General features: G+C 47.7%; 1 protein-coding gene across 1 annotated transcript in view; it reads left to right on the top strand.

Annotated features, from left to right (window-relative positions):
- LOC147035742 (extracellular calcium-sensing receptor-like) overlaps positions 1–25,849 on the top strand; it is a 103,274-nt gene that overhangs the window by 45,324 nt on the left and 32,101 nt on the right. The window contains exon 7 of the mRNA XM_085847189.1: positions 10,180–10,303. Within this exon, the coding sequence (XP_085703315.1) occupies positions 10,180–10,303 (124 nt within the window). The remainder of the gene's footprint in view (positions 1–10,179; positions 10,304–25,849) is intronic.

The raw sequence follows: 25,849 nt of genomic DNA, 5'->3' as shown, positions 1-25,849 counted from the left end.
ATCCTCTTCTGGTTTAGCATCACATTTGTTATTTAAAAAATTAACATATATTCATGATCTTGTGAAAACAATGACTGAGTATCCATTTTAATCTATGTACACTCAAACTATTGCAAAGTTCGCACTCTGGGTAATATATATCTTCGTTACACTTCTGCGATTGAAAAACTCCTCCAGCTCCAATATTCATTATTGTAAAATACTTGTTATTTGTAAATAACTCCAGTCATTCCAGAAATCTCATTTGTTATTGTTTCCAATTCTGTGCTATTAATCTCTATCAATCGCTTTTACTTTTGCTCTTACTGTGGATCCGAACTCTGACCCACAACATGACCGAGGAATACAATCTGTGCTTTAACACATCCCAATTTTTACAGATTGATGGTCAGTTTGATATCAGTCAGTACCCCTTCAGCAAATCACTTTATTTCTCAGCTCAGCTTGGCTTGACCAATCTTGTCAAAGCACATATCAATCCTGCGAATTGGAAATAAGTCCGTTCTCGTCACTGCATTTAATCTGTTTTAAATTCATGCAACAACAGATATTGCTGTCTGGCTTTGTGCGAGCACATTGGATAAATTCCATTATCAAGCATATATTCACCCTCCTTGTTAATTATTAATTTACTTTTAACCTAATAGAATCCATCCTGTACAGGTGCTGTTCCACTCTCACAGCATCTTCTATCTCTCGACATCATGATACACTAAATCTGTTTGGCCATGAACCTCCATCAACAAATATGCACGTCGTTAATGAAGTCTGACACTTGACTTTGCCGTAAGGATCTCAAATTTTCCAACATCTGATTTAACTATAATTAACACCTCCATGTTGGTTAGCCTCGGATCGGCATTGTTCCATATTATGGTCAAGCCTTCTTCCTACACATCTCATTTTGATTGTGCATTAACTACATTAATTAACTATCAACCAGTTAAGGCTAAAACCACTCCTTCTGGTTGCTTTCTGTCATTATATTTTTTGGCTGCTCTTAGAGCACCCTTATTCTGGACATTTCCATCTGTCTGTCTGTCCGTGAAACTTTGGTCAAGCCTAGGGGCTAAACCACTCAACCGATTCCAATGAAATTTGGTAGGTAGGACCAATATTTCTGGGAATCGTGTGCTTTCGAATATGGGACCCGGAGCCCTAGCAACGGCAGAGCAACGGCCCTTTAAAGTGGTCAAAAATTGAAAAAAATCCCCCCAAAAAATCGAAATATCGAAGCTTAGAGTTCTGTGCGCAATCTATCGAGCTCCCTTCATGCCAATTTGCAACCCTAACAAAAAATATTTGTAGGAGGAGATAGGTTTTGGGCAAGTACATGTGGAACATTTCAGAAACGGTTTATTGCGAATATCTCTAAGAGAAAGAGTCTGACTTGATGAAACTTGGGTGAAATGTGTACAATGTGGCTAGCATGTACACGAAAATGAATGGTTGCTATGCACAACTCCATTGCTTAGCAACAGCTAAAATACTTTATCATACATCATACACTTATTGTGGACTGTACAAAAAAAATCAATACCTCCGAAACTGGACCTCCGAGCGACCTGTTTTTTTGTGGCCAAGGAAAATGTCTTACAGCATCATATAAAAACATAAAATCTTAAGGCCCGTCACACCTTGACGTTTTAGCCAGCGATGGCAACGTGTTAAAATTTATGTAAAACGCTGGCTTACGTTGAACTTTTGATGTTTTTTTTTAAAGATTCGGACGTATTCATAGCGACTTGGTCTTATGTGTAACGCATTGGTAACTACACAGAACGTTTCGTTGTGTTATAGATAACTTATACCAACGAATGCTGAACCTGTTGTAGGCCTACACAACCGATGCCCAACGATAGTCTAACTCAGGCATAGCGCGTTGCACGCATCGCCGACGATTTCGTGATGTAGCCTATTAAAAGGCTGACGCTCAACGATTCGAATCATAACTGCCGTAGAAATGGAAGGGTCAAAATCGCGGTCACACCTTGGCGATCTTGCCAGCGTATGCCGACGTAACAAAAAGTGTGTCTAAAACGTTGGGGCACGTCGAATACGGTATGGGTAAGTTTGGTATGCGCGAGTAGAACGCTAAATACGCTATCATACGACGTAGTAAGTAGAGTACGTCAAGAAATTTTGAACATGTTCAAAATTTTACGACGTACTCGGCGTATGACACACGTTCGCATGCGATGGGGATAAGTTTTACACACGATATGTGGACGCTTACACACGTCCACAAAGGCTACTTATAAGCTACTCATAAGTCGAAACACGTCGCGGTAATGTCTTTTTTACGCGAAACTTATTTCTAACTTATGTTTGACGTGCTTTGAACCAATTCTTTACGTAGTCCCAACACACATCGACGTATGTAGACGTATTCCAATGACGTCTTCCGGTCGACAAAAAAAAAAAAAAATGAATGTGTTTCTCGCTTACAACTGCCATATAAAGACGTGTTCCCAGCGGTTTTGGGAATTGGTATATAAAAATGCTGCTCATAAAAGGGGAACCCAACAGTGTTTTCGAGTTCCTTTTTGAGTTGATGTCCATGTCAGCAGTAACAGTATCAGAATCAGTATCAGTATTAGTATTAGTATTAGTAGTAGTTTGTTCATGTTGGCAGTAGTAGGTGGGTATGAGGGGGAGGGTGTGGGTTATGATGGATCTTCCTTGCGTCCGCGTGTCCACGGGTAGGTTCAGAGGCTGCCACTCAACGATTTAAATGGCTGCATCTCCACTATTGAAAGTAGACGCTTGCGCTCAACAATTGGATTTTTTTTACACTCAACGACTTTGAAATGGTACCACTCAGCTAGTTTCATTGTTTACAATGAACGATTTAAATTGCTGTCACTCGCCTTTGTTTTTTTTTTTTGTTTTGTTTTTTCTTTTTGACGCTGGTGTTTGGAAATTTGAAGCATTTCTTCTGAACGTGTTAAAACGCTCAAACTCGACTATTTTAAATAGACGCTGCAGATAGACAATTGGAATCATAGCCAAGCTAGACATCGAAGTGTGAACATCCTCGTCATGCCGAAGAAAAGTTTGAAGAATGCTGCAAATAAGTGTCCTGGCCGTGGCCGTGGACACTGACGCAAGGACGATCCATTATACCGACGTCTTTCAGCCTATGAGTAACTTAAAAGTAACGTCTGTCGACGTGTGGCAACGATCGCGTAACGTGCCAACAACACGTTAATCATAGGTTAGAAATAAGTTTCGGGTACGCTAAACATTACCTCGGCGTGTCTCAACTTATGATTAACTTACAAGTAGCATGTGTTGACGTCTGTCAACGATCGCAGACCGTGCCTACAACTTGTGGCCAGCGTAGCGGAACGTGTGAGTCATACGCCGGCATACGTCGTGAAATTTCAAGCATGAAAAAATTTGAGGACAACCGAAAAGTACAACGTTTAAAGCCAACGTACAACGACTTATGGCAACGTACTACGACGTATGCCAGCGTGCTCTTAATGTTATCAAAACTTACCCATAACGTATTCAACGTTTGCCAGCGTTTTAGAAAAAAAATTCAAAAATCGGCATACGTTGGCTAAAACGTCAAGGTGTGACCGGGCCTTTAAGCGAATAGATAAATGGAATTACCAGGGCTGCCATTTGTTAGATTCTCTTTGGAAACATGCCTGAAATTTCACAAGGCGGGTTTCTGGGCGCAAACTAAGAGGGCTGTGATAATCATATTTATTGTGCTAAATTGATTGATAGCATGTACATGAATATCGGCTAGTCGCGTAGGCCAGCTTTCCATCTAGAGCCTGCAGCCATGTCACCTACCAGCTTGTTTACATGTATGTGACACAGTCTTCTCTGCTTATATCTACCTGGACTCTGAACAACATGCTCAGTCTCACTGACTTTTCTTTCACTGTGATAATGTCCAAAATACCTTGCCTGCAATTGTTAGCCTGGAAGTGGAAGAAATAGCAAAATTTTTATCAAGACTAAACTCTCTGTTATGAAGATTATTTATCCATAATAAAAATTCCACCATTGGAATGTTTACCTTTTTTAGCGCTCGTCCACATGTTTTTGCCAGCCTCTGAATTCATACACAGCACCCAGAAATTTTCAATGGGGAACTCTCAGGAAGCCATTGTTACACCCAAAACTCCAAGGGTGATCACACTGTGTCCTTACACCAGATCAGTAGGATTTACAAAACTTTGCCACATAATTGAAACCAAGGTCCATGCCCATCGTGTGATCACCTTCACCACAGGCTCTCATGCACCGTGAAGTGAGGATGCGTGCAGCCCCGTCCTGGCACTCCACACTCCAAACTCTGCAGCCAGCACTCCACAGCTCCGTGGTCAGCGATAAACTCCCCCCTCCTCCCCCATCTGAAGAGCTCCATCCCACTTGTCAAATGAAAGCTTCGACATGCACATATGTTAGATGTAGTTTTGTCATTTACACTTAAGCCACAGTGGTTGCACTTGCTTTTCTGCCCAGACATACCTCTACCCATTAAGAAAAAGAAATATTCCATCATTGAAAAGATAACTATCTGCAACCATCCTTTCTCCTAACCGGCAAACGTTACTATTCTGAATCCCTCAACCTTCAAATCCTCTATGCGGTCCCATCTTTAAAACTCATTTAATGTTCCATCTATCGACTTGCTTTGACCATTTAAACACTTTCATTAAACCACAATGAATGACATTTGCTCCATGGTCACAACAAACACAGTGTCTATCAAATCATTGGATTTAATTCCAAAAACTCAGATGAAACAACCTGTTCTTAGGATTGATTGAATTTACTGACCTTTTGAGACCCATCCATACGCATAGTTCATACAGCTCCAAATCGTATGCCATTGACGTGGAGGATATTAAATCAAGCAACGTCATTCGAATGTGAATTTGGATCACAAAATTGCAAAAATTTTATTCCACAAATCAACTGAGGTTTTTAAGGAGCTGCAATTTAAAACGACATCCAATAACTGAGTCAACTCCAACCCAATTCCAGAAGTGACCTCACATTCTTGCTGATATCCCTGCCACATTCTACAGCATGTCTGAGCCCACAACCCTGTTTTTCCTCGGATATGAAGCTTTTTTAAGTGAAGAGAAGGCAGTTGGAGATTATCAAGTTTCTAAAAATGATATTCTACAGAATCGTATGCATCAATGGTATAATATAAATACACCGATAGGCCGGCTCTGGATTCGGACCTCAACCAAAATCGAATTATTTCATCCCTGTCACTCTCCTGATGCATATGTAAAATGTAGATGTAATCTGTGGATTCTAATCACTGATTCTCATCATAACCTGCTGCTCTGGCATTCCACACGCAGCGCAAGCAAGTTATTGCCGGGACCATGATCAATTACAAATTCCTGGCATAATCGACTGCTGAAACCAAACCATCAAACAAATGCAACCAATGATGCAACCAAACCATCTGACACAACCACCAATTCATATCGATATAACAATGGGCTTTGTTCATTCACCCCTCCTATGTGCTCAAAGATTTGTCGTCTTTATAATATTGATTCCGTGTGCACCGTTAATCAAGAGATAAAATCGAGAAATATATTTAGCTTCAACATTTTACCTTTGACAGTTAATTGTACACCATACTTCCAAATTTCATTACCAGGCCATGAATGACATCATCGCCGGACATCGAAGGAAGGAAGTACTCAGTTTTCACTCCGTTTGTTTTCTTGGTTGTTTGTGTGTCCGGGCGATATATTAACCAGCCATCCTTAGCTTTCGCTGTAAAACAACATTGCATTTATACTGACATTTCAGTGATATGTTCACAAACATTAATCTTTATAAACAGCTGTGTGTAATGGGTGGAAAAAAGAATTTGCCTCAGTAATTAAAAAAAAACACATTCATACAGCAACTAGTTGGAAATTGGGTGTTATTTCACAACTCACTCAGGGTGACAGAGCACGAAACACTCACTCAGTGTGACAGAGCATGGATCATTCGCTCAGGGTGATGGAGCAGGAACCACTCGCTCAGTGTGATGGAGCACAAACCACTCACTCAGGGTGATGGAGCATGAACCACTCGCTCAGGTTAAAGGAGCACGAAGCACTCGCTCTGAAATGACGTGGCAGGCAGAAGCATCCACAGTGAGTGAACAATTCACTCAGAAGGATGTAGCACGCTAACGCTATTGACTGTTAGGCATTCAGCAAGTTGCTTAAGCACTCATGCAAGCACTAAAAATACATGGTTGATAAGGAATGGTTGGCCAGGCTATTGCGGAATATCATATGATATCCCTTGAATTTTAAAGTAGGTCTTCACCGCACATGCAGCAGTAAATGAAATAAAATGAATTCGTTCAACTAATGACTTTATCCGCAAAAGAGTTGCAGCTTCATGCAGCATAAACCTTGAGATATCGCAAAGTTCAATCACTCGTGAAATAAACATTGCAGATAATTCACCATCTTGCCTGCTAATCTGTGCATGCATCATATGGTACATATGTTTGGGGTCCATGCAAACGTTATAACTTTATTTAAAACATCCATTATTTACCAGATTTGCTTTGTTTCCCAGTAGAGTACCTTGTGAAACCTCCAAAAATATAGACACAGATCTGGCAGATGCTATGGATAGGCAGTCCATCAGGGGGAAAAGGCACGAGGTCAAGCAGTGAATGTATTAAATCATCGAGCTCAGTGAAGCCAGGTAATTTGAGCACGTTTCAAAAAAAATTTTTCTCTCAATACAATTCCCCAAACAGGAGAAAAAGACAAGTTTCATTCTTTGGAAATTTCACATTTTCTTGTGTACCTGCGGACAAAGAGGGAACATAACTTTGCTTGCTTAAGGTAAATAGGTATATTGTCTGAGATATAAGACTCTTTATTTCTTTAAATTTTCATATTTCACAACATATTTTGATACTTATTTAGTCCAGATTATATCTGATCCTCAAAACTGAAACAATATTTTGATGATATACTTTAATCCAGTGGTTCTTAACATTTTTACCACCATGCCCCCTCTAATAGTTGGTCGTGCCCCCCCCCCCTTCACATCTTCAGCCAAATGAATAAAAATACCTCCTGAATTAAAAGGAAAAACTGAAAAAATGCGTGTTTTTAGTCTTTTTATTGAACAAAGAATTCTGTATGAGCAACACTCATGTACAAAGCATATTTAATGAAATGACATTTAATGAGATACTTGACATTACTCCTTCGCTACCAGGTCTTGAATGCGTGGTCGAGTGCCAGACAGAGCACAATGCAAGTCCCCTTCAACATTCAGCGTGTTTCTGTATTTGATCTTGACAGCAACGAGCGTGGAAAATGCAGCTTCACAAAGATACGTTGATCCAAACATTGTCAGAATCCGAAGAGGTTGATGTGAGATCAAAGGGTAAACAGGAAGGTACGTGACCCAGAACGTCTCCAGATACAGTTTTTAAATCTTCTTCAGCCCGAGGACTTGAACTTTAACTCAAGAAACTCCTCTTGCACTTCGTCTAAAATATCAGCTACTTCACATTGAAATTGTTCCCTCATGAATTTCCAGGCTTTGCACTTCTCATCTTTATCCAGAAAGTATCTGATGAATTCTGCTTTCAATTCAGTCAGATGAGTAATTATTTGTTTCTTTAAATCAGAATCAAGGTAACTGTGAATGAGACCAGAATCCAACTTCACAAAACTGGTTGTATTTCCATCCTGAATTCGACATTTCCAGAGGTCAAGTTTGCCCATGAAGGCTCGAATGACGCCATGGTGCATGATTATGTTGATGTTTTTCCCTTGGAGTTTGAGGTTTATGGCATTCAGCGCTTCAAAGATGTCCACCAGGTAAGTTGGAGATAGCAAAAATCCTTCAGGCTAGAACTTGTCATGAAGATCTGCTCTTTGTTGCAAATCTAGAAATCTTGCCACTTTTTGTCGTAGTTCAAAAAGCCGTCCAAGCATGTTTACCTTTGAAAGCTATCGTACGTTTGTGTGTAAAAGCAAGGCTTAATGCACAGAATCCACATCCCCAAACAGCTGTTTGAAGGGACGACTGTTTAAGACTCCAGCTTTGATGAAGTTGACTACCTTGATAGCCAGCTTCATGACATCCCTCATTTCAGCAGGTAAAGTTCTGGATGCTAAGGCTTCACGATTAAGGATGCAGTGCGTACCTATCGCAGATGGACTTTTTTCTTTCACTCGTGTTATGAAACCAGATTGCAAACCAAGCATGGCCGGAGTCCCATCAGTACCTACCCCTACCAGCAAGTCCAACTAAAGTTGATTTTCCTGGAAGAAGTTTGATACCACGTGAAAAATATCTGTTGCTGTTGTATAACTTTCCATGGGATGGCAGGAGAGAATTTCCTCTTTTACACTATTGCCTGACACGAAACAAGCATACATCAATAGCTGAGAACACTGAGAAACATCATTCATTTCGTCCAACTGGATGGCAAATACAGGAGAAGCTCTTACTTGACCGAGAACTTGATCTATGATGTCTTGAGACATTTCATTGATCCTTCCCTTGAAGGTATAGATTGAGAGAGAGAGATTTGGACAAGCTTGTTTGCACTATTCTTCCCCAGAACGAGCTACTGCTGCATGCAGTACACTTGGTTTTATGAGAGTCTCTCCGATGTCATGGCTCTTTTTGCTCTTTGCAATCAACATGGCGATCTCATCGGAAGCCTCAACAACCTTTGAAGTCTATTGCCGAAATGCTTCACTGCTGTCCCTCTTAGATTGCTTCAAGGACTGCATTTTTATTTCAAATAATGTCTTGGGTTTGGCAGCAAGAGCAGTATGCATTGTCTTCAAGTGGCGTTCCAAGCATGTGGGCCACATGCCATGCCATGCAATATATATATATATATATATATATATATATATATATATATATATATATATATATATATATATATATATATATATATATATATATATATATATATATGTTGCTCAGAGTCTTGTAGCATATTATGCACTGGGGTACCTCTGTGTCACCCTTTTGGAGGGACACAAATCCAAATCGAATATATTTGTCAAGATACTTCCACTTTTTTGCACCCATTGCGAATAGTTTACTTTGAAATGGGTGCTGCAAATCTGTGAAAAATTTTTTTTTTCATATTAAAGTAAAGTAAAATATAAATTTTAATTTTAAATTTAAAGAAATATTAATTTTAAATTTAAATAAATGTTAAATTTTTAAATTAATTTTAATATAGAAAATGGTCGGCCTAGTAGCGAATAGAAAACTAAATTTTTTAAAGGTGATACTTTTGGTCTTTTTGTATGTTCATCGCGTTATTATTCAAACACTTGTGAAGAGAATTCCAAAAATGAATAATTCGACAAATCCCTACTCTTTTCTCCAGGCTCGCGCCCCCTCTGGAAATTGCTCACGCCTTCCCGCGTTAAGAGCCAATGCTTTAATCAGTCCTTGAGAGGAGATAGTGGAAAATTGTATCATATAATGCATGAAATTTCTCCAAGCTCCATATTTGAAAACTATATTGATGAAAAAAGCGTTGTATACAGCAATTATTAGCGATGATGAACAGGCATTTTTTCAATAATAAAACTGAGAAAATTGAAAGAAAAAAATTGTCGTTAATAAATCGTTGTATCCTATTCCAAGTCAAGGCATGTTTGAGCAAGCCAACAAACATGGCGGCTTCAGACCCCAGCGAGGTAACCCAGGAAACGCCTTTCCACATCAGAGATTGAGGTGTCTGAGGATTGCCTGATAAAGGAGAAATTAAATGAGGCCTATAATTATCTTTAAAGGGGGTGTTTTAATTAATGCAAACACCCAATTTTCACTCTGGCACTTCTTTGGAGTTCTCTTAGTATGTATGGATAATTTCAGGCTGCAAGCTTTTATGGTTTTGGGGTTATGGAGGACACACACACACACACACACACACACACACACACACACACACACACACACACACACACACACACACACACACACACACACACACACACACACACACACACACACACACACACATTGACGTTTATTGGTATAGATATGTATGTTTTCATTTTATCTCAGTGTCATCATTTATGTTATCATATGTGAAATTTATAAATTTTAATGTAATGCTTACTGGTGAAAGACATAAGTGTTGATCTATTCCCTCACTTGACTATGTTGTAGGTTCCTATTTCAGTATGCAGTGACCCTTGCATTCCTGGAACACGGAGAGTTCCTCGCAAAGCTGAACCTTTCTGTTGTTTTGATTGCATTGCTTGCAAAGATGGAGAATATTCCAATACCACAGGTATGTATCACATATTTCTAAACATAACCCGTTTACATTTACATTATTAGTGCCAGATCATCCTTCAGAAAAACTCGCGTGAATGTTTCTCTGAAAACCACAAAATGCAAAATAAACACATTGCGATGGCCGGTGGGTCTCAATCCGGATAGTCCATGGGCCAGCGAGGTTCACTATGGATGTGCACCCCCCCCCCCACCCACCTTTCCCCAAAGGACAATTTTTCATGAGTAATAAATTGTTCAATGGATCAGCTGCATAACTCAATCAAATGTTCCCAGAAAAAAATAATTCATTTGTACAATATCAAATTGAGCCATTTGCCGAGCAATTATGGAAAATTTAACCATTGCAACGAGAACGGAAAATCAAAAATATCTCGTCAAATATTTAAGACAGAATAACAAATCTGGTACCAAAATAGAGGTTATGCATTCCCCCCTTAATGCCTAATGTTATGTGTGATCTTAATTATCTCTTTTGTATCATCATGAATATTAGAACGATATATATATATATATATATATATATATATATATATATATATATATATATATATATATATATATATATATATCTCTTCTTCTTCTTCTTCTTCTTCTTCTTCTTCTTCTTCGGGTGCTCCCGTTCGGGATCGCCACAGCGGATCATCCGTATGATCCGCATAGTGATTTGGCACATGTTTTACGCTGGATGCCCTTCCTGACACAACCCTGATCGCCTCTTACGACACACAGGGATATGGTACACCTATTTTAACCGGGGTATACACCGGCCCAGTATACTGGTACTCATTTCGCCGACCTCGGAAGGATGACAGGCTGAGTCAACCCCCTGGTGTATTAATTCAGTGGCCCAACGGGGCTTGAACTCAGGACCTTTTGGATCCCAAGCCGCTGCCCTAACCACTGCGCCAACATCAGGCTAACATCTCCTAACTTCCTAACATTCATTAACCTGAAACTACCTTGGGGCTTTCCAAAAACGCCTCACACTTTAAAACTATCGGTTCTAAAAACCATGATTCCCGTCGCCTGTGTTGATGTCCATTATAAATTTGGGCCTTGCCCTCAAATTTTTATACGTGCCCTCGCACAATTTCCTGGCTGGGCAGCGTGGCTTAACTGGCAGGAACTCCCCCTCTGCCGAACTCTAACCATGGTACCCCCAGGCCCGCAGGCTGCCTCCGAGCCTTGCTGCTCCCTACAATGCGGGGGGTTGCCCTCTCTGGCATTGCCCCCCTTCCGATGCCCACGTGGCGTGTTGATGCCCCGGGTCCCTTTCCGAGGGTCGCCCGTGCTCAGTTCACTGCCCCCTTGGCATTCTGGTGCTACGGGTCCCGTTTCCGACGGGTCACCCGTGCCCAGTACACTATCCCGGCCCCTCTTGGCCCTTTGGCCTACTCTGGCCGACGAGTCCGGTGCCCGGGGTGCCCACTAAACAAATACTCAACTTTCCACAGCCACGCTCCCAGCCGGTTCATGAACTCTTGCACCCCTCCAAACGGAGTTTCGTGCCTTCTCTCGACACCTACAACAAAACGACCACCTGTTAGTAAATTTGAATAACCCACAAGCGAACATTAAACTGACCCCGGTGTCAGTTGGGTGGGAATTACTCCTCCCCACAACCAGTCATTCGCACTATGCATACCACATTCGCTCCACTCACACACTTGGGCCCACTGTCGCATACTCATTCCTCACACACTTTCCATTTCGCAACTCACACCAACACTCCACACTGCCATCCTTCTAACTAAATCCCATGACTAACTCATGCTCCCTCGTCATCCCTTAAAACTCATGCACGTTCCATTTACTCTACGTCGCTAAGCTACGTCTCCACTACACATTTCCAGTCTGTCCATGTCTCCGAAAATCCTAAAAAAAAATTCCCATTTCCTAAATCTGAACTAAAATCCCTCTAACTAATCCATTCCATGGGCTCCATGAGGTACAACCCATGTCCCCATGAAGCCGGTCTCACTAACTCTAACCCATCCCCCTAACTAGTACTTCCTGTGCCCCCAAACAAGGGGGCCTTCCACCCCTTGCCTGGGAATCCTGTTCACCCGAAGTGAGGCTTGCTTTTTTCAACTCTTTTTTTTTCATAATGCGCACCATCAGCGCGGCAGTTCACAGCCGCGCTCTTTTTCCGTGACGTCATGGCAGCTGCTTGCGCCCCGCGCACCTCGTCCCTCTTGGACGGTACCATCCAGCAGGAATTCCCTTCTGCCGGATTCCAAACACATGAGCAGCCATGATGTCACTGCGCATCTCAAAGCAAGCCCCGCGTTTCGAGGGGTTCCCCACGTGAACACATGTGCTCTGCTCGTCGGAGCTTTACAAACACGCTCGCTTGGAGAACCCATCCGGTCAAAATTCCGAATCCAGCCTAGCTTCTGTCCATCCACGGGATCGGCTAACATCCACCGCTGGCGTTTCCGGACCGGGTTTCACCTGCGCATCCGCGCACGAGGCGGCCTTGTGTGTAGCACAGCATGGACCCCGCGCTCGCTGCTGTGCAAACCCGGCACAGTTCTCAATTCAGCTATGGCCGCTACTCGGCCCTTGTCCTTCATCTGGTCCCGTCATCATCGTCGTTCAACGCACACACTCCTGCGTGCCACAACGCTCACACGCTCCACCATGGCACTCGGACACGGGGATGCGGTCGCGTCCTCCCGCATACCGACTGTCATCTCCCTCACATACATCTCTCTCAAACACGCCGTTCCTTCCACCCTCAGTGTTTCTCTCACACACTTCGAAACCACACACGCTGTATCCCTCGCACACTCTGTTCCTTCCACACTCGGTGTGTCCTTTACACACGGCGTGCTGGAAGGCCCGCATTTCGGCACACTCGCCACCAGGCACACCATATTACTCACACAAGCAGGGACACTCACAATAGGTGTTTCACTCACATACGGTACTTCATCCACAAAGACCGTTTCACTCACACACACACATGGCCTCTCTGACACGAGGAGCTTCATTCACACACGGAGTGCTGGGAAGCACACACCCCGGCACACTCGTGACCCCACCACTCACACAGGGGGTCTCTTCCACACACGGTGCTTCATCCACACATGGTGCTTCTTCCACACACGGTGCTTCTTCCACACACGGTGCTTCTTCCACACACGATGGCTTCTTCCACGCACGGTGCTTCATCCACACCATGCGTGCTAGAAAGCACGCATTTCGGCACACTCGCAAACACACATTTTGACACCACACACACCGGAACAACCATGCTGGGAATAAGCACCACCTCAAGCGGTCCCGGAGTTTCCATAACCCCCAAGCTCTGCGTGCACCCATTCACAGCACTCGCCCCCTTTACCTCGCAAGGCTCGACCGGACTCTCCTCGTCGCGATCCGCCTCAAGGGGGCGCAGTCCCTCACCTTGTTCCTGAAGGAGGCCATCCTGCTGCTCGCACAGGGTCACAAAACACTCCCCCAGCTCAAGCTTCATATATTCCACCTTCACTATCCCTACCTGTGTGTGCTCGTCAATTACCTGGAGTTTCTCCTCTACTTGATTTATCTCGGTCACCTCGTTAATTATTTCCGTTTCCTGTTCTATTCCCCGTGGCTCTGGTGTTCCTTCCTTTGTCTCCTGCGTCTCCGTGCATTTCTCAGTCACCTCCACGTGTCTCGTCCTGCATGTCTCAGTCACCTCATTTAATTTTTCCCTCTGTGTCACCGTCACTTTTTCCGCCACCTGCACGAGTCTCGCCCAACGCGTCTCCCGAATTACTTTGTCTTCCACCGCGGGACGACACAGTCCACACTCCCCCTTGTCGGTTCGGTCGGGCTGCCACATGGTGCCGCCATTTTGCACACCGTTGTCCACGTTTCACTGCACGCAATTGCCTTTATGCCCGCCTGCAGGCCTCGCCCCATGCTGTGCATTTCACCCCGCATTGCTTTAATCTCACTTTGTCTATTTGTCTCCATTTTTCCCATCAATGCCTCGAACATGTCTCTTACTTCAAATAACCACGTGGCAGTCGTTTCGCCATTACCGGGCGCGGATCCGACGGGAACTGAGGAGGGATTTTGACGGAGGAGGGGAGGGGGTGTCATACACCGCGGCCCCCGCCGCTGCGCCCATTGCGGACTCTGCATTTATTTGTGGTGAATAGTTAACCTGCATAATGGGAGTGTCCTGCATGGTCATTTCGTCCTGAGCCATAGATTCTAACATTTCCAAATCCATTCCTAATCCCTCCTGCCCTGCTCGCCTTGGCTGAACATTTTACGTGCTGGGAATAAAATTTATAACGCTCGTAATTTGGGGACACGGGGGGGGGGTTGCTCCGTATACCCCTGATCTGACTCCGTGAATTTTGCTACGGAGGAGGAGGGGCCGAATCGCACTCCTGACAACCAGTTGTTACCGATTCGAACCGACAAATTTACGGAGGTGGATGAGTTCACACCCCACTCCTGACTACCAGTTGTTGAAGGCCGGGGGTCGGCCGCCAACCGACCTCTGTAAACGGAGCCGCAAGTCGAGTCGGCCCGACCGATCGCCCGGAATAGAGATCGCCGCCCAGATAACTCCGAGTGACAGGTCCTTGTACAAGAACCGAAATACGCCAATCAGCAGATCACGTGGGGTAGGGTCGATTGCCAATCTTCAATGTACCTAAATACCCACGTGATCCAACTACCAGGGTATTCCACCCTCGACGGATCTCGTACGGAACAAACCACCGAGGCGAGCTTGTCCGCGCGCGATTCCGAGCGGCGTAATCACCGAGAACCGTTTGTCCAAATGTCCCCCTTTTACGGCAAACCAACGACTTTCTAACTCCCAACACACGAAATGTTCAGTCAATGAGGGAATGGACGAAACGAGCAGGTTTACATTCACACAAGAACATTTATTATAATGAAACACGTATGCAATTAAATAAGGCAAAACACGTATACAATTGTACAAACATCAAAAGAACTACAACCGTCTATAAGCAATTATTAATGGACATCACTTTCAGTTTTACTTACGGGACTCAGCGCCACAAACGTTCATTCGAATGAAAAAGCAGGAAAAATACCCCATCAAAGGCAATGGGGTCAGACTGGACCTCTTGGGTGTTTATGGCGTGGGACTTGGCAGACCGAACGAGTCCCACGAGACCGTTGGAAGATACCTGCACCCTCGTGGTGTCTGGCTTGGGCGACCCACGATGCTCCTTCCCCACGGCAGCTAACGTAGCCGCGGTCGAGCTCGGGCCTTCCGTGTGGCAGGCGAGCTCTCTCCGGCTCTCTCCACACGAATGCGCTTGGGCGACCCGCGATGCTCCTTCCCCACGACAGCTAGCGTAGCCGCAGTCGAGCTCAGGCCTTCCGTGTGGCAGGCGAGCTCTCTCCAGCTCTCTCCACATGAACGCGCGGTTTGCACGACACAGCAGGCAAGGCTGCGCCTCCAGCTCACGTCTCCTTCACGCCGCCCGGACTTACACGCAGCTCCTTGGCTTCTGGGTTCCTTCCGACTCCCCCAACTGCCGATGCAAAAAGCTTACTCCTCCCACGCGACTCAGCACACGAACTCTGCCATGGGACTCCCACGAACTCAGCCCACGAACTCGGCCCAACTACGGGACTCCCACGAGACTCTCTTTGAACAAAGAAAAGATGTCCTCTTTATCCTTTTCACCCCCTCCCCCGCACCTGGCGTGACTCATGCCCTTGCGATCCATCCCCCCACTCAACCATGGGTGGGAGGAAGTTGTTGACGTCACAGGATGGCAGGGTTCTTCTTCCTCTTTGCAGAAGAGGGGGAGGGACGTCTCCATTGTTTCGTTCCCTAACTACTAAATCGATCCGCAGCGCATCTAATCGAACTCTGAACATTGAAACAATGGAAGGTGCGCAATCTAGGGAACATGCACTTATCGACGTAGCTGACTAAGGGAACCTGTATGTTGTGTGCGATTGAATTCCAAATTCGTAACAATATATATATATATATATATATATATATATATATATATATATATATATATATATATATATATATATATATATATATATATATATATATATATTGTTGCAGATTTCGCGCCCGCCGGCGTGCTGACGGCCACGTAACTCGAATCGCGGCACGTCGCCCACCGGACGGACAATCCAGTCGTGACCCTCTCGGACTAACGCCGGGAACCAGTCACGGGTGGACCTTTCGGTCTCACCGCGATCGAGCCAATCAGCCTCCGCGTGGGATAGGGTTGCTCGCCAAATTCGACCTACCTAAGTACCCACGCGGAGGGTAGACCGGGCGATCGCACCTCGCCGCAGGTCGACTTCGGACACGGGCCACTTAAGCGACCCGTTCCGTACTATCGGGATAACCGAGCGGTGTTATCGTCGACCTCGACGGTTCGATTAATTATCGGGCGTATTCAGCCCACGACCAACCCTTTACGTGAAGCAAGATGAGGATTCAATGAAGGAAATGACGAAGCGAAGCGGGAAACAGTTCGACACAAAGCACATTTATTCGCGACGAACGGAAAGCACACATATTCAATTCCACCAAAAGCACATGGAAACAACACAATGCAATTTACACAAAAAGCAAATGCGACAATGCAGATCTAATACCAACTACCGAGCACACGGCAACACTTATACAATTTTACTTCACAGACGGCGCCAACAACACATACCCAAAACCAAGGAAAATAATACCCTCAAGGATGAGGCGGGCCTGAGGCCGAGACCGGGTCGGGCCTACCTGTCTGGTGATGAGACGCGGAGCGGCGATGGTGCCTCAACTCCGCGGGCCTCGCGGGCAGTGTCTGGTAGGGGGTGGGAAAGGGGCCCCCTTGGTCGCACTATCTCAGCGCGGGGGGAAACAGGAGGGGGTTGCTGATGCTCGGGGTATAGAGGATTTTTATTGTCCCGCGACGAGCGTCTCCACCTCGGCCAGGTCGCGCTGTCGGCCTCCCTGGGGTGCAGCTCCCTGCACAACGCGAGCACCCCCTCGTCTGCCCTCGCTGCCTCTCCACAGCTCCGTCCCCTCCGTTCCGACTCCAACGCACACGACGACCAGCTCCTTCTTGCCAACTCCACCGCCCGCGAAGTCTTGACTCTCTGTTCCCTCTCGACTCTCCTACTCACTGGACTGACGAACACGGTCGCTTTTTATCAGCCCCGTAGCTTCGCCCTCTCATCTTTGACCCCCTCCCTTCGACCTTTCACCTCGCTCCCCATTGGCCCGAGAAAAAGTGGGCGTGAATGCTTTTTGATCCATAAATTTGCATATATCGATCGCCCTCCAACGCCCTGGGGGCGGGGCCAATTCGCCCCTCGCTCACCGATTGGACGGCAAAAAGTGGGCGTGTGTCGTTTTTGATCCGTTTTTGAAGCACAAAATCCGTGATTTTGTACACGCTGTTCGGCGCGCGCCCTGCACGAGTCCAACACCGGTACCCACAGGCGGCGCAAGAACGGTGGCGATGCGACGGTTGCGAGGTGTGACGTGAAGGTCGTGGCAGTTGTGGTTGATGTGGTGGTTGGTGGTGGTAACAATGGCGGTTGGTCCAAATTAAAGATAGTAAAAGAAAAACGGCTATCCTGAAGAGTCGCAGCACGCATAAATGACATGTATTCCCACTAGACAACGGGTTTGGGCCTAACTACACATGTACTTACCGAGATACCTCACCTAAGGGACCTGAATGGTGGTTTGCGAATTTGGTAACCACAACACTACCCCCTCCCCTTTTTACAGACTCGTCCCGAGTCGTCAAATTTTCGTGTGCCATCATGTGTAGTTTTCCCCTAGTACATTTTACCTACGGATCCCTGAGTGCGACATTCATGGTATTCGTGTCCCCAAAATAAATAACCTGAGGGCTGCGTAACTATCTAAACAAACTCACTCACACGGACGACTTAAATAAAATTGCCGGCGCTAGACAGACATGCCGGGAGCGCACTCATATTTACAGTACATCTTAACCTTAACTTACAAATTTTACACTAAACCATGGCCCAGGATCATTGAACTCTGCAAAAAGAAAGCAGTTAGCAGGGAGCCAGGCTGCCCACATGCAGTCTCTGGCTCAAAACAATGCAGGTGACAGGGAACGTGGCTGGCTGCTCACACGCAGTCCAAGGCCTTCCCTTCTGAACTGAACGCAGTGAACCACAACGGTGCATGGGCTGCACAACGCAGTCTCCGTGCCAGCTCAAGTGGTACACGCAATGAGCACAACGAATGGATGGATGGATGGTTTGAATCGAACTCAGTGAACCACAACGGTGCATGGGCTGCACAAACGCAGTCTCCGTGCCAACTCAAGTGGCACACGCAATGAGCACAACGAATGGATGGATGGACACAAACACGGTGCACGGGCCGCCACTGCAGGCCCGTGTTGTAGCTGCCAACAGGGCAGTTCTCGCAGCTTGCAAACTGTTGCCTTGCGGATCCTGGCGCACATGGAAATGAACAGGGGGGGGCAAAGCAAAAATTGAACGGGGCGGTGAACGTGGGCAGTGGGCATGGCATGGCAAAGGCAGCAGGCAAACACAGCCCGCCGAAGAAGGCCGTTGCAGGCAAACACAGCCGGCAGATGAACTGGCCGGCACAGGCCTTGAAGTAACACAGCTGCAGATGATCCGGCCGGCACAGGCTTTGCAGCACAGCAGCTGCAGACGATCCAGCCGGCACAGGCCTTGCAGCAAAACAACAGCTGCCGATGAAGTTGGCCGGCCTCTGCCTTGCAGCAACGCAGCCAGCAGATGAAGCTGGCCAGCCTTTGCCGTTCAGTGGAGGTTGGTGGAGGGAGTGCGGTGGTGCTGGCCACTTGGAAGGAGGGCTCGGACCTACCTACCTGTCTCCCTCCCACCTATCGCCTTTGCCTGTCACTGTACATACCCACTCCCTTAATTTGTCAAACCCCAATTTAGCCCCAACTTATTTTTTTGTTGTTTTTATTTTTACTTCCCCACTATAAATCGTCCCCTAACCCCTTTTATCGTCTTTGTTCGGCTAACCTATCCTGTCACCTAGCCTACTCCCAACCCCTACGTTCCCTTCCCGGAGGGGAATAAGGGAGAGCTAACGTCCTGTGTCGAGGCCCAACGAAGCCTCAGAATGGCCTCCCCAGAGTTCGGCGATCTTAACACCAAGTGGGTCCAGCGGCCCACAACGACAGCAAGGGGATGGATGGTGCGGAGGGGTACATCTCCTAATCTACCCTAACCATTTAACTGTTAAACTACCCCGGGGCTTTCAACAAGCGCTTCTCGCTTAAACTATTGGTTCTAACAACCCAGATTCCCGTCGCCTGTGTTGGTGTCCTCACAATTTCGGGCCTCGCCCCCCAATTTTCTCTCCGTGCCCTCACACGGTCTCCTGGCTGGGACACGTGGCTCCCTTTGGCAGGCACGACCCTCTGCCGAATCTCCCGCTATGGCACCCCCGGGCACTACACTGCCTCCGAGCCTACCAGCTCCCTAACACCGGGGAGTGCCCCCCATGGCACCTCCCCTGAAACGCACACGTGGCAGGCCGGCCTCCCGGGCCCCTTTCCGAGGGTCACCCGTGCCCACAACACTGCCCACGCGGCTAATGGCGCCCCGGGCCCCCGCACCAAGCAGGCGCACCCGTGCCCACTACTCTATCCCGGCCCCCCATGGGCCCATGGCCTACCGCGGCCGACTAGCCTGGTGCCCGGGGTACCCACTCAGCGATACTCACCTTTCGCAGCCACGCTCCCAAGCCCGTCAACAGGGCTCCTGCACCCCTCCAAATGGGTTTCGAGCCTACATTCCCACCAACAGCAAAACGACCTCCGTTTTTCAATTTGACTAACCCAGCTAACTCTCTCTACACTGACCCCGGGGTCCCTTGGGAGGGAGTCACTCCTCCCCTCAATCACTCATCGCACCATGCATTCCCCATTCACTCCACACACACAGACCCGCTGGCCTCACTCACTCAACATGTCTTCACCTCATAACTCACCAACAACTCTTCAACACACTCACCGCTGAACTCTGCCATCCTCCTAACTACATCCCCTAACTAACTCGTGCTCCCACGTCGTCCCTTATACTACAGCACGTTCCTTTTAACACTACGTCGCTAAACTACATCCCCTCTACACATCCACAAGTCTGTCACTGTCTCCTAACTCAAAAATTACTTTTATTTCCCCACCTAAATCTGGCTAAAATCCCTCTAACTAATCCATTCCACGGACTCCATGAGGACTTACCCCTGCCCCATGAAGTCGGTCTAACTAAGCTAACCCTTCCCCCTAACTAGTTTCCATCCTGTGCCCAGGTCAAGGGGGTCTTCCACCCTTTGCCCAGGAATCCTGTGCACCCGAAAGTGAGGCTTGTTTTTTTTTTTTTTTTTCATGCGCATCACCAGCGCGGCAACTCGCGCACTTTGCACCTGCCCGTGACATCATGCAGCTGCACGTGTTCCTCGTCCCTCTTTGGACGGTTCCATCCGGCAGAGATACCCCTCCTGCCGGATTCCAACCCCACGTGCAGCCATGACGTCACCGTGCGCATAAAAAAAAACACAAGCCCCACGTCTCGAGGGGTTCCCCACGCGAACACATGTGCTTTGCCCGTTGGAGCTTAACACACACGATCGCGTGGAGAACCCGTCCGGTCCAAATCCGTTTACCTGCCTAAACTTTGTCCGTCCGCGGGATCGGCAAATCCACCGCTGGCGTTTCCGGACCGGGACTTCACTCTCGCAAGCGAGCACGTGGCGGTCTCGTGCGTTGCACAGCACGGACCGCGTGCTCACTGCTGGGTGAACCCGGCACGGTCCCCGAAACAACTACAGCCGCTACCCGGCTTTCTCTCCTCTGTCGCCGTCTCCGTCTCCATTCCACACACGCATACCTGCGTGTTACGACGCACACAGTCCACTCCATCACATTCACACGGGGAGACGCGGCTGCGTGCTCCCGCATGCCAACCGACATCTCCCTCTCATACCCCCCTCTCACACACACCGTCTCCCTTGCACACAGCGACCTTGCACACAGCGACCTTGCACACGGCCGTTCACTCCAGCGTGCGGGGGCACTCACCCGCGGTGCCTCACTCGCACTCCGTGCCTCATCCACACACGCGGGGGCACTCAACCGCGGTGCCTCATCCACACACGCGGGGGCACTCACCGGCGGTCCCTCACTCACACTGGCCGTTTCACTCACACACACGGCCTCACTCACACACGGTGCCTCACCTACGCACGGCGTGCTGGGAAGCACGTACTCTGGCTCCATCGCCACCACACCACTCACACACGGGGTCGCTTCCACACACGGGGACGCACTCACGCCTTGCACCACACACACAGGGACAACCACACTGGGGATTCGTGTCCCCACAAGGGTCTCCGGGGCCTCTATACCCCCCAAGCTCTCCGTGCACCCGTCCACAGCACCCGTCCCCTCAACCTCGCAAAGCACGACCGAACTCACCTGGTCGTGACTCGCCTCAAGGGGGCATACTCCCTCCCCTCGTTCCTGGAGGAGGCCATCCAGGTGCTCGCACTGGGTCTCTCCACGCTCCGCGAGCTCAACCCCATTGTCCTCCACTACCTGTGTGTGTGCGTCACTTACCCCGTCTTCATCGTGTTGTCTCTCCTCTATTTTTTCTATCTCCCGTGTCTCTGCCAACTCTTCACCCTTTACCTCTCTTGTCTCAACTATTATTTCCGTTGTCGTCATTTCGTGTCTCGTCTCACACGTTTTGGTCTCCCCATTTAATTTTTCCCTTTTGGTCACCGTCGATTCCTCTGTCACGACCCTCGCCCAACACGCCCCCTGAATTATTTTTTTACCCGCCTCCACCGCGGGCCTGTCAGCCGTTGCACCCCCTTCCAGCTCGTTTGCTCCCACACGTGGAGTCGCCATTCCCAGCTCCCTGGTCACGGCCTTCATGCCCGCCTGCAGGCATCGGCCCATGTTCTGCGTCTCACCCCGTAGCTCTTTCATTTCTTCCCTCATTTGCTGTGTATTCGCATCCATCGTCGTTTTCACTTCATTTGTATTTGTATCCATCTTTTTGTTCATTTGTTGTGTATTCGCATCCATCTTTTGTGTATTCGCATCCATCTTTTCGTTCATTTGTTTGTTCATGCCTTTCATTTCGTTTTTCATATTCGCTTCCATCTTTTCGATCATTTCCGCATTCATCTTTGCCAGCATGGTGAATAGCTGGGCCATGTCGGGTGCGCTTGGGTGAGCCGTTTCGGCAGGGATCGGGGAAGGGTTTTGGTGGAGAGGGGGGGGGAAGGTGTCATACACCGCGGCCGCTGCCGCACCCATTTCGGGCTCTGGTTTCAGTTGGGCGAGTCCGTGTTCCTGCACAATCAACATTTCCTGCACGGGGATTTCATCCTGGACCATGGATTCTACACATTCTACATCCATTTCTAATACCCCCGGCTCCCGCTCGCCTTGAGACGCCATCTTGCTTCTCTTAAAGGGTTAATTTGAATCGCTCGTAATTTGGAGGGAATCGGGGGTCGCTTCTCTCACCCCTGGACCGATTCCCGTGAATTTCGCTGGAGACAGGAGAGCCTGTTGTCCCGCTCTCCAATACCAGTGCCGCGAGGAGGGCGATGAATTTGTATCGCACGACCTGACACCAGTGTTGCGGATTCGCGCCCGCCGGCATGCTGACGGCCACGTAACTCGAATCGCGGCACGTCGCCCACCGGACGGACAATCCAGTCGTGACCCTCTCGGACTAACGCCGGGAACCAGTCACGGGTGGACCTTTCGGTCTCACCGCGATCGAGCCAATCAGCCCCCGCGTGGGATAGGGTTGCTCGCCAAATTCGACCTACCTAAGTACCCACGCGGAGGGTAGACCGGGCGATCGCACCTCGCCGCAGGTCGACTTCGGACACGGGCCACTTAAGCGACCCGTTCCGTACTATCGGGATAACCGAGCGGTGTTATCGTCGACCTCGACGGTTCGATTAATTATCGGGCGTATTCAGCCCACTGCCAACCCTTTACGTGAAGCAAGATGAGGATTCAATGAAGGAAATGACGAAGCGAAGCGGGAAACAGTTCGACACAAAGCACATTTATTCGCGACGAACGGAAAGCACACATATTCAATTCCACCAAAAGCACATAGAAAAAACACAATGCAATTTACACAAAAAGCAAATGCGACAATGCAGATCTAATACCGATTACACGAGCACACGGCAACACTTATACAATTTTACTTCACAGACGGCGCCGACAACACATACCCAAAACCAAGGAAAAGAATACCCTCAAGGATGAGGCGGGCCTGAGGCCGAGACCGGGTCGGGCCTACCCGTCTGGTGATGAGACGCGGAGCGGCGATGGTGCCTCAACTCCGCGGGCCTCGCGGGCAGTGTCTGGTAGGGGGTGGGAAAGGGGCCCCCTTGGTCGCACTATCTCAGCGCGGGGGGGAAACAGGAGGGGGTTGCTGATGCTCGGGGTATAGAGGATTTTTATTGTCCCGTGACGAGCGTCTCCACCTCGGCCAGGTCGCGCTGTCGGCCTCCCTGGGGTGCAGCTCCCTGCACGACGCGAGCACCCCCTCGTCTGCCCTCGCCGCCTCTCCACAGCTCCGTCCCCTCCGTTCCGACTCCAACGCACACGACGACCAGCTCCTTCTTGCCAACTCCACCGCCCGCGAAGTCTTGACTCTCTGTTCCCTCTCGACTCTCCTACTCACTGGACTGACGAACACGGTCGCTTTTTATCAGCCCCGTAGCTTCGCCCTCTCATCTTTGACCCCCTCCCTTCGACCTTTCACCTCGCTCCCCATTGGCCCGAGAAAAAGTGGGCGTGAATGCTTTTTGATCCATAAATTTGCATATATCGATCGCCCTCCAACGCCCTGGGGCGGGGCCACCCGCCCTCGCTCACCGATTGGACGGCAAAAAGTGGGCGTGTGTCGTTTTTGATCCGTTTTTGAAGCACAAAATCCGTGATTTTGTACACGCTGTTCGGCGCGCGCCCTGCACGAGTCCAACACCGGTACCCACAGGCGGCGCAAGAACGGTGGCGATGCGACGGTTGCGAGGTGTGACGTGAAGGTCGTGGCGGTTGTGGTTGATGTGGTGGTTGGTGGTGGTAACAATGGCGGTTGGTCCAAATTAAAGATAGTAAAAGAAAAACGGCTATCCTGAAGAGTCGCAGCACGCATAAATGACATGTATTCCCACTAGACAACGGGTTTGGGCCTAACTACACATGTACTTACCGAGATACCTCACCTAAGGGACCTGAATGGTGGTTTGCGAATTTGGTAACCACAACAATATATATACATACACACAGAATTGGAAATCAGCAAGGTCATGGAATCCAACATTGTAGTTGAAGTTAAATCATTCCTTTCCTCTTAGAGCTTCATCTGTGATCATCTATTTGGATTCAGAACAGGTCACCCAACCTTGGATACCCTGTTTCTATGCAGAAATGAGATCAGAGCTGTCTCTCTGGACATGTATCAATCCTTTGATAAAGTTTGGCATCCTGCCTTGCTCTCCAAACTATCTGCTAATGGAATCCAATGCCAAATCCTCTCTTTCAGAAAATGTGTGGCTCTCAATGGATAACTTTCATTTCCTCTCCCTGTCAAGGCTGGAGTACCACAAGTCAGAGTTCTCGGCTACATTTTACTCCAAATCTTCATCAATGATCTTAGTGACTCTCTGGAAAATCATCTTAATCACTCTGCTGATGTCTCCACTCTCTGCCATAATATCTCTCATCCTTCTGACAAACAGGAAGCAGCATCTTCTCTCTCCTCAGTCCTTGACAAAATCACAAACTGGTCAAGCACAATTTTGTATATGTATCCATATTCTCCACCCTTCGCGTTTTCCCCGACTCCTCATTGTTACCCGTATCACTTGGTAGTCTGTCACTAACTACTTTGTCCCTCCACCCTGCTATTGGTGTTCCCCCTTTCTCCTTTTTTTTTTCCTGATTTGTTCTGTGTAATCGCTCTTCCACAAGCCTAGAACATTGTTAAAAAAACAAAAAAAAAAAAACCAATGTCACCCTGTGGGTGACCCGGATTTTGCCAAAAGGTGACCACGTGTGACTTCTTTAAGGTCACACTGAGGTGAACAGAGCTGCTATCCACCAGGAGCGACTCCTTGAGGAATATCTGCCTACGAGAGATTCCGATGAGAATCGTTCTACAGAGTAACCATGAAAAATATGCGTTTGCCTCCTAACGTCATCAAATGACGTCATAATGTCTCAAACTTGACATATCTAGAAAGCACTCATCGAGGTGTTCAATTTGAGGTACTACACGATATGGTTCCTAAAACTTGAAAATTTGACCTTGGGGTCAAATATGTTTGACCTCAGGCGCTAACCATGAAGGTCAAGGACAATCGCCACCAAAAATTAATCAGCTGAGCGCCATACCATGACCTATATTCCCATGAAGTTTGAAGACGATCCGATCAAAATTACTCAAAAAATAAGGGTTTCGTCGACTCCCCTGATTTGCGACAAAGTGA

The sequence above is a fragment of the Eptatretus burgeri genome, chromosome 1 (genome assembly GCF_056783735.1).
Source record: "Eptatretus burgeri isolate ZD-2024b chromosome 1, Ebu_testis_v1, whole genome shotgun sequence".
NCBI lineage: Eukaryota > Metazoa > Chordata > Myxini > Myxiniformes > Myxinidae > Eptatretus > Eptatretus burgeri.
This window is presented reverse-complemented; position numbering and strand designations above follow the sequence as displayed.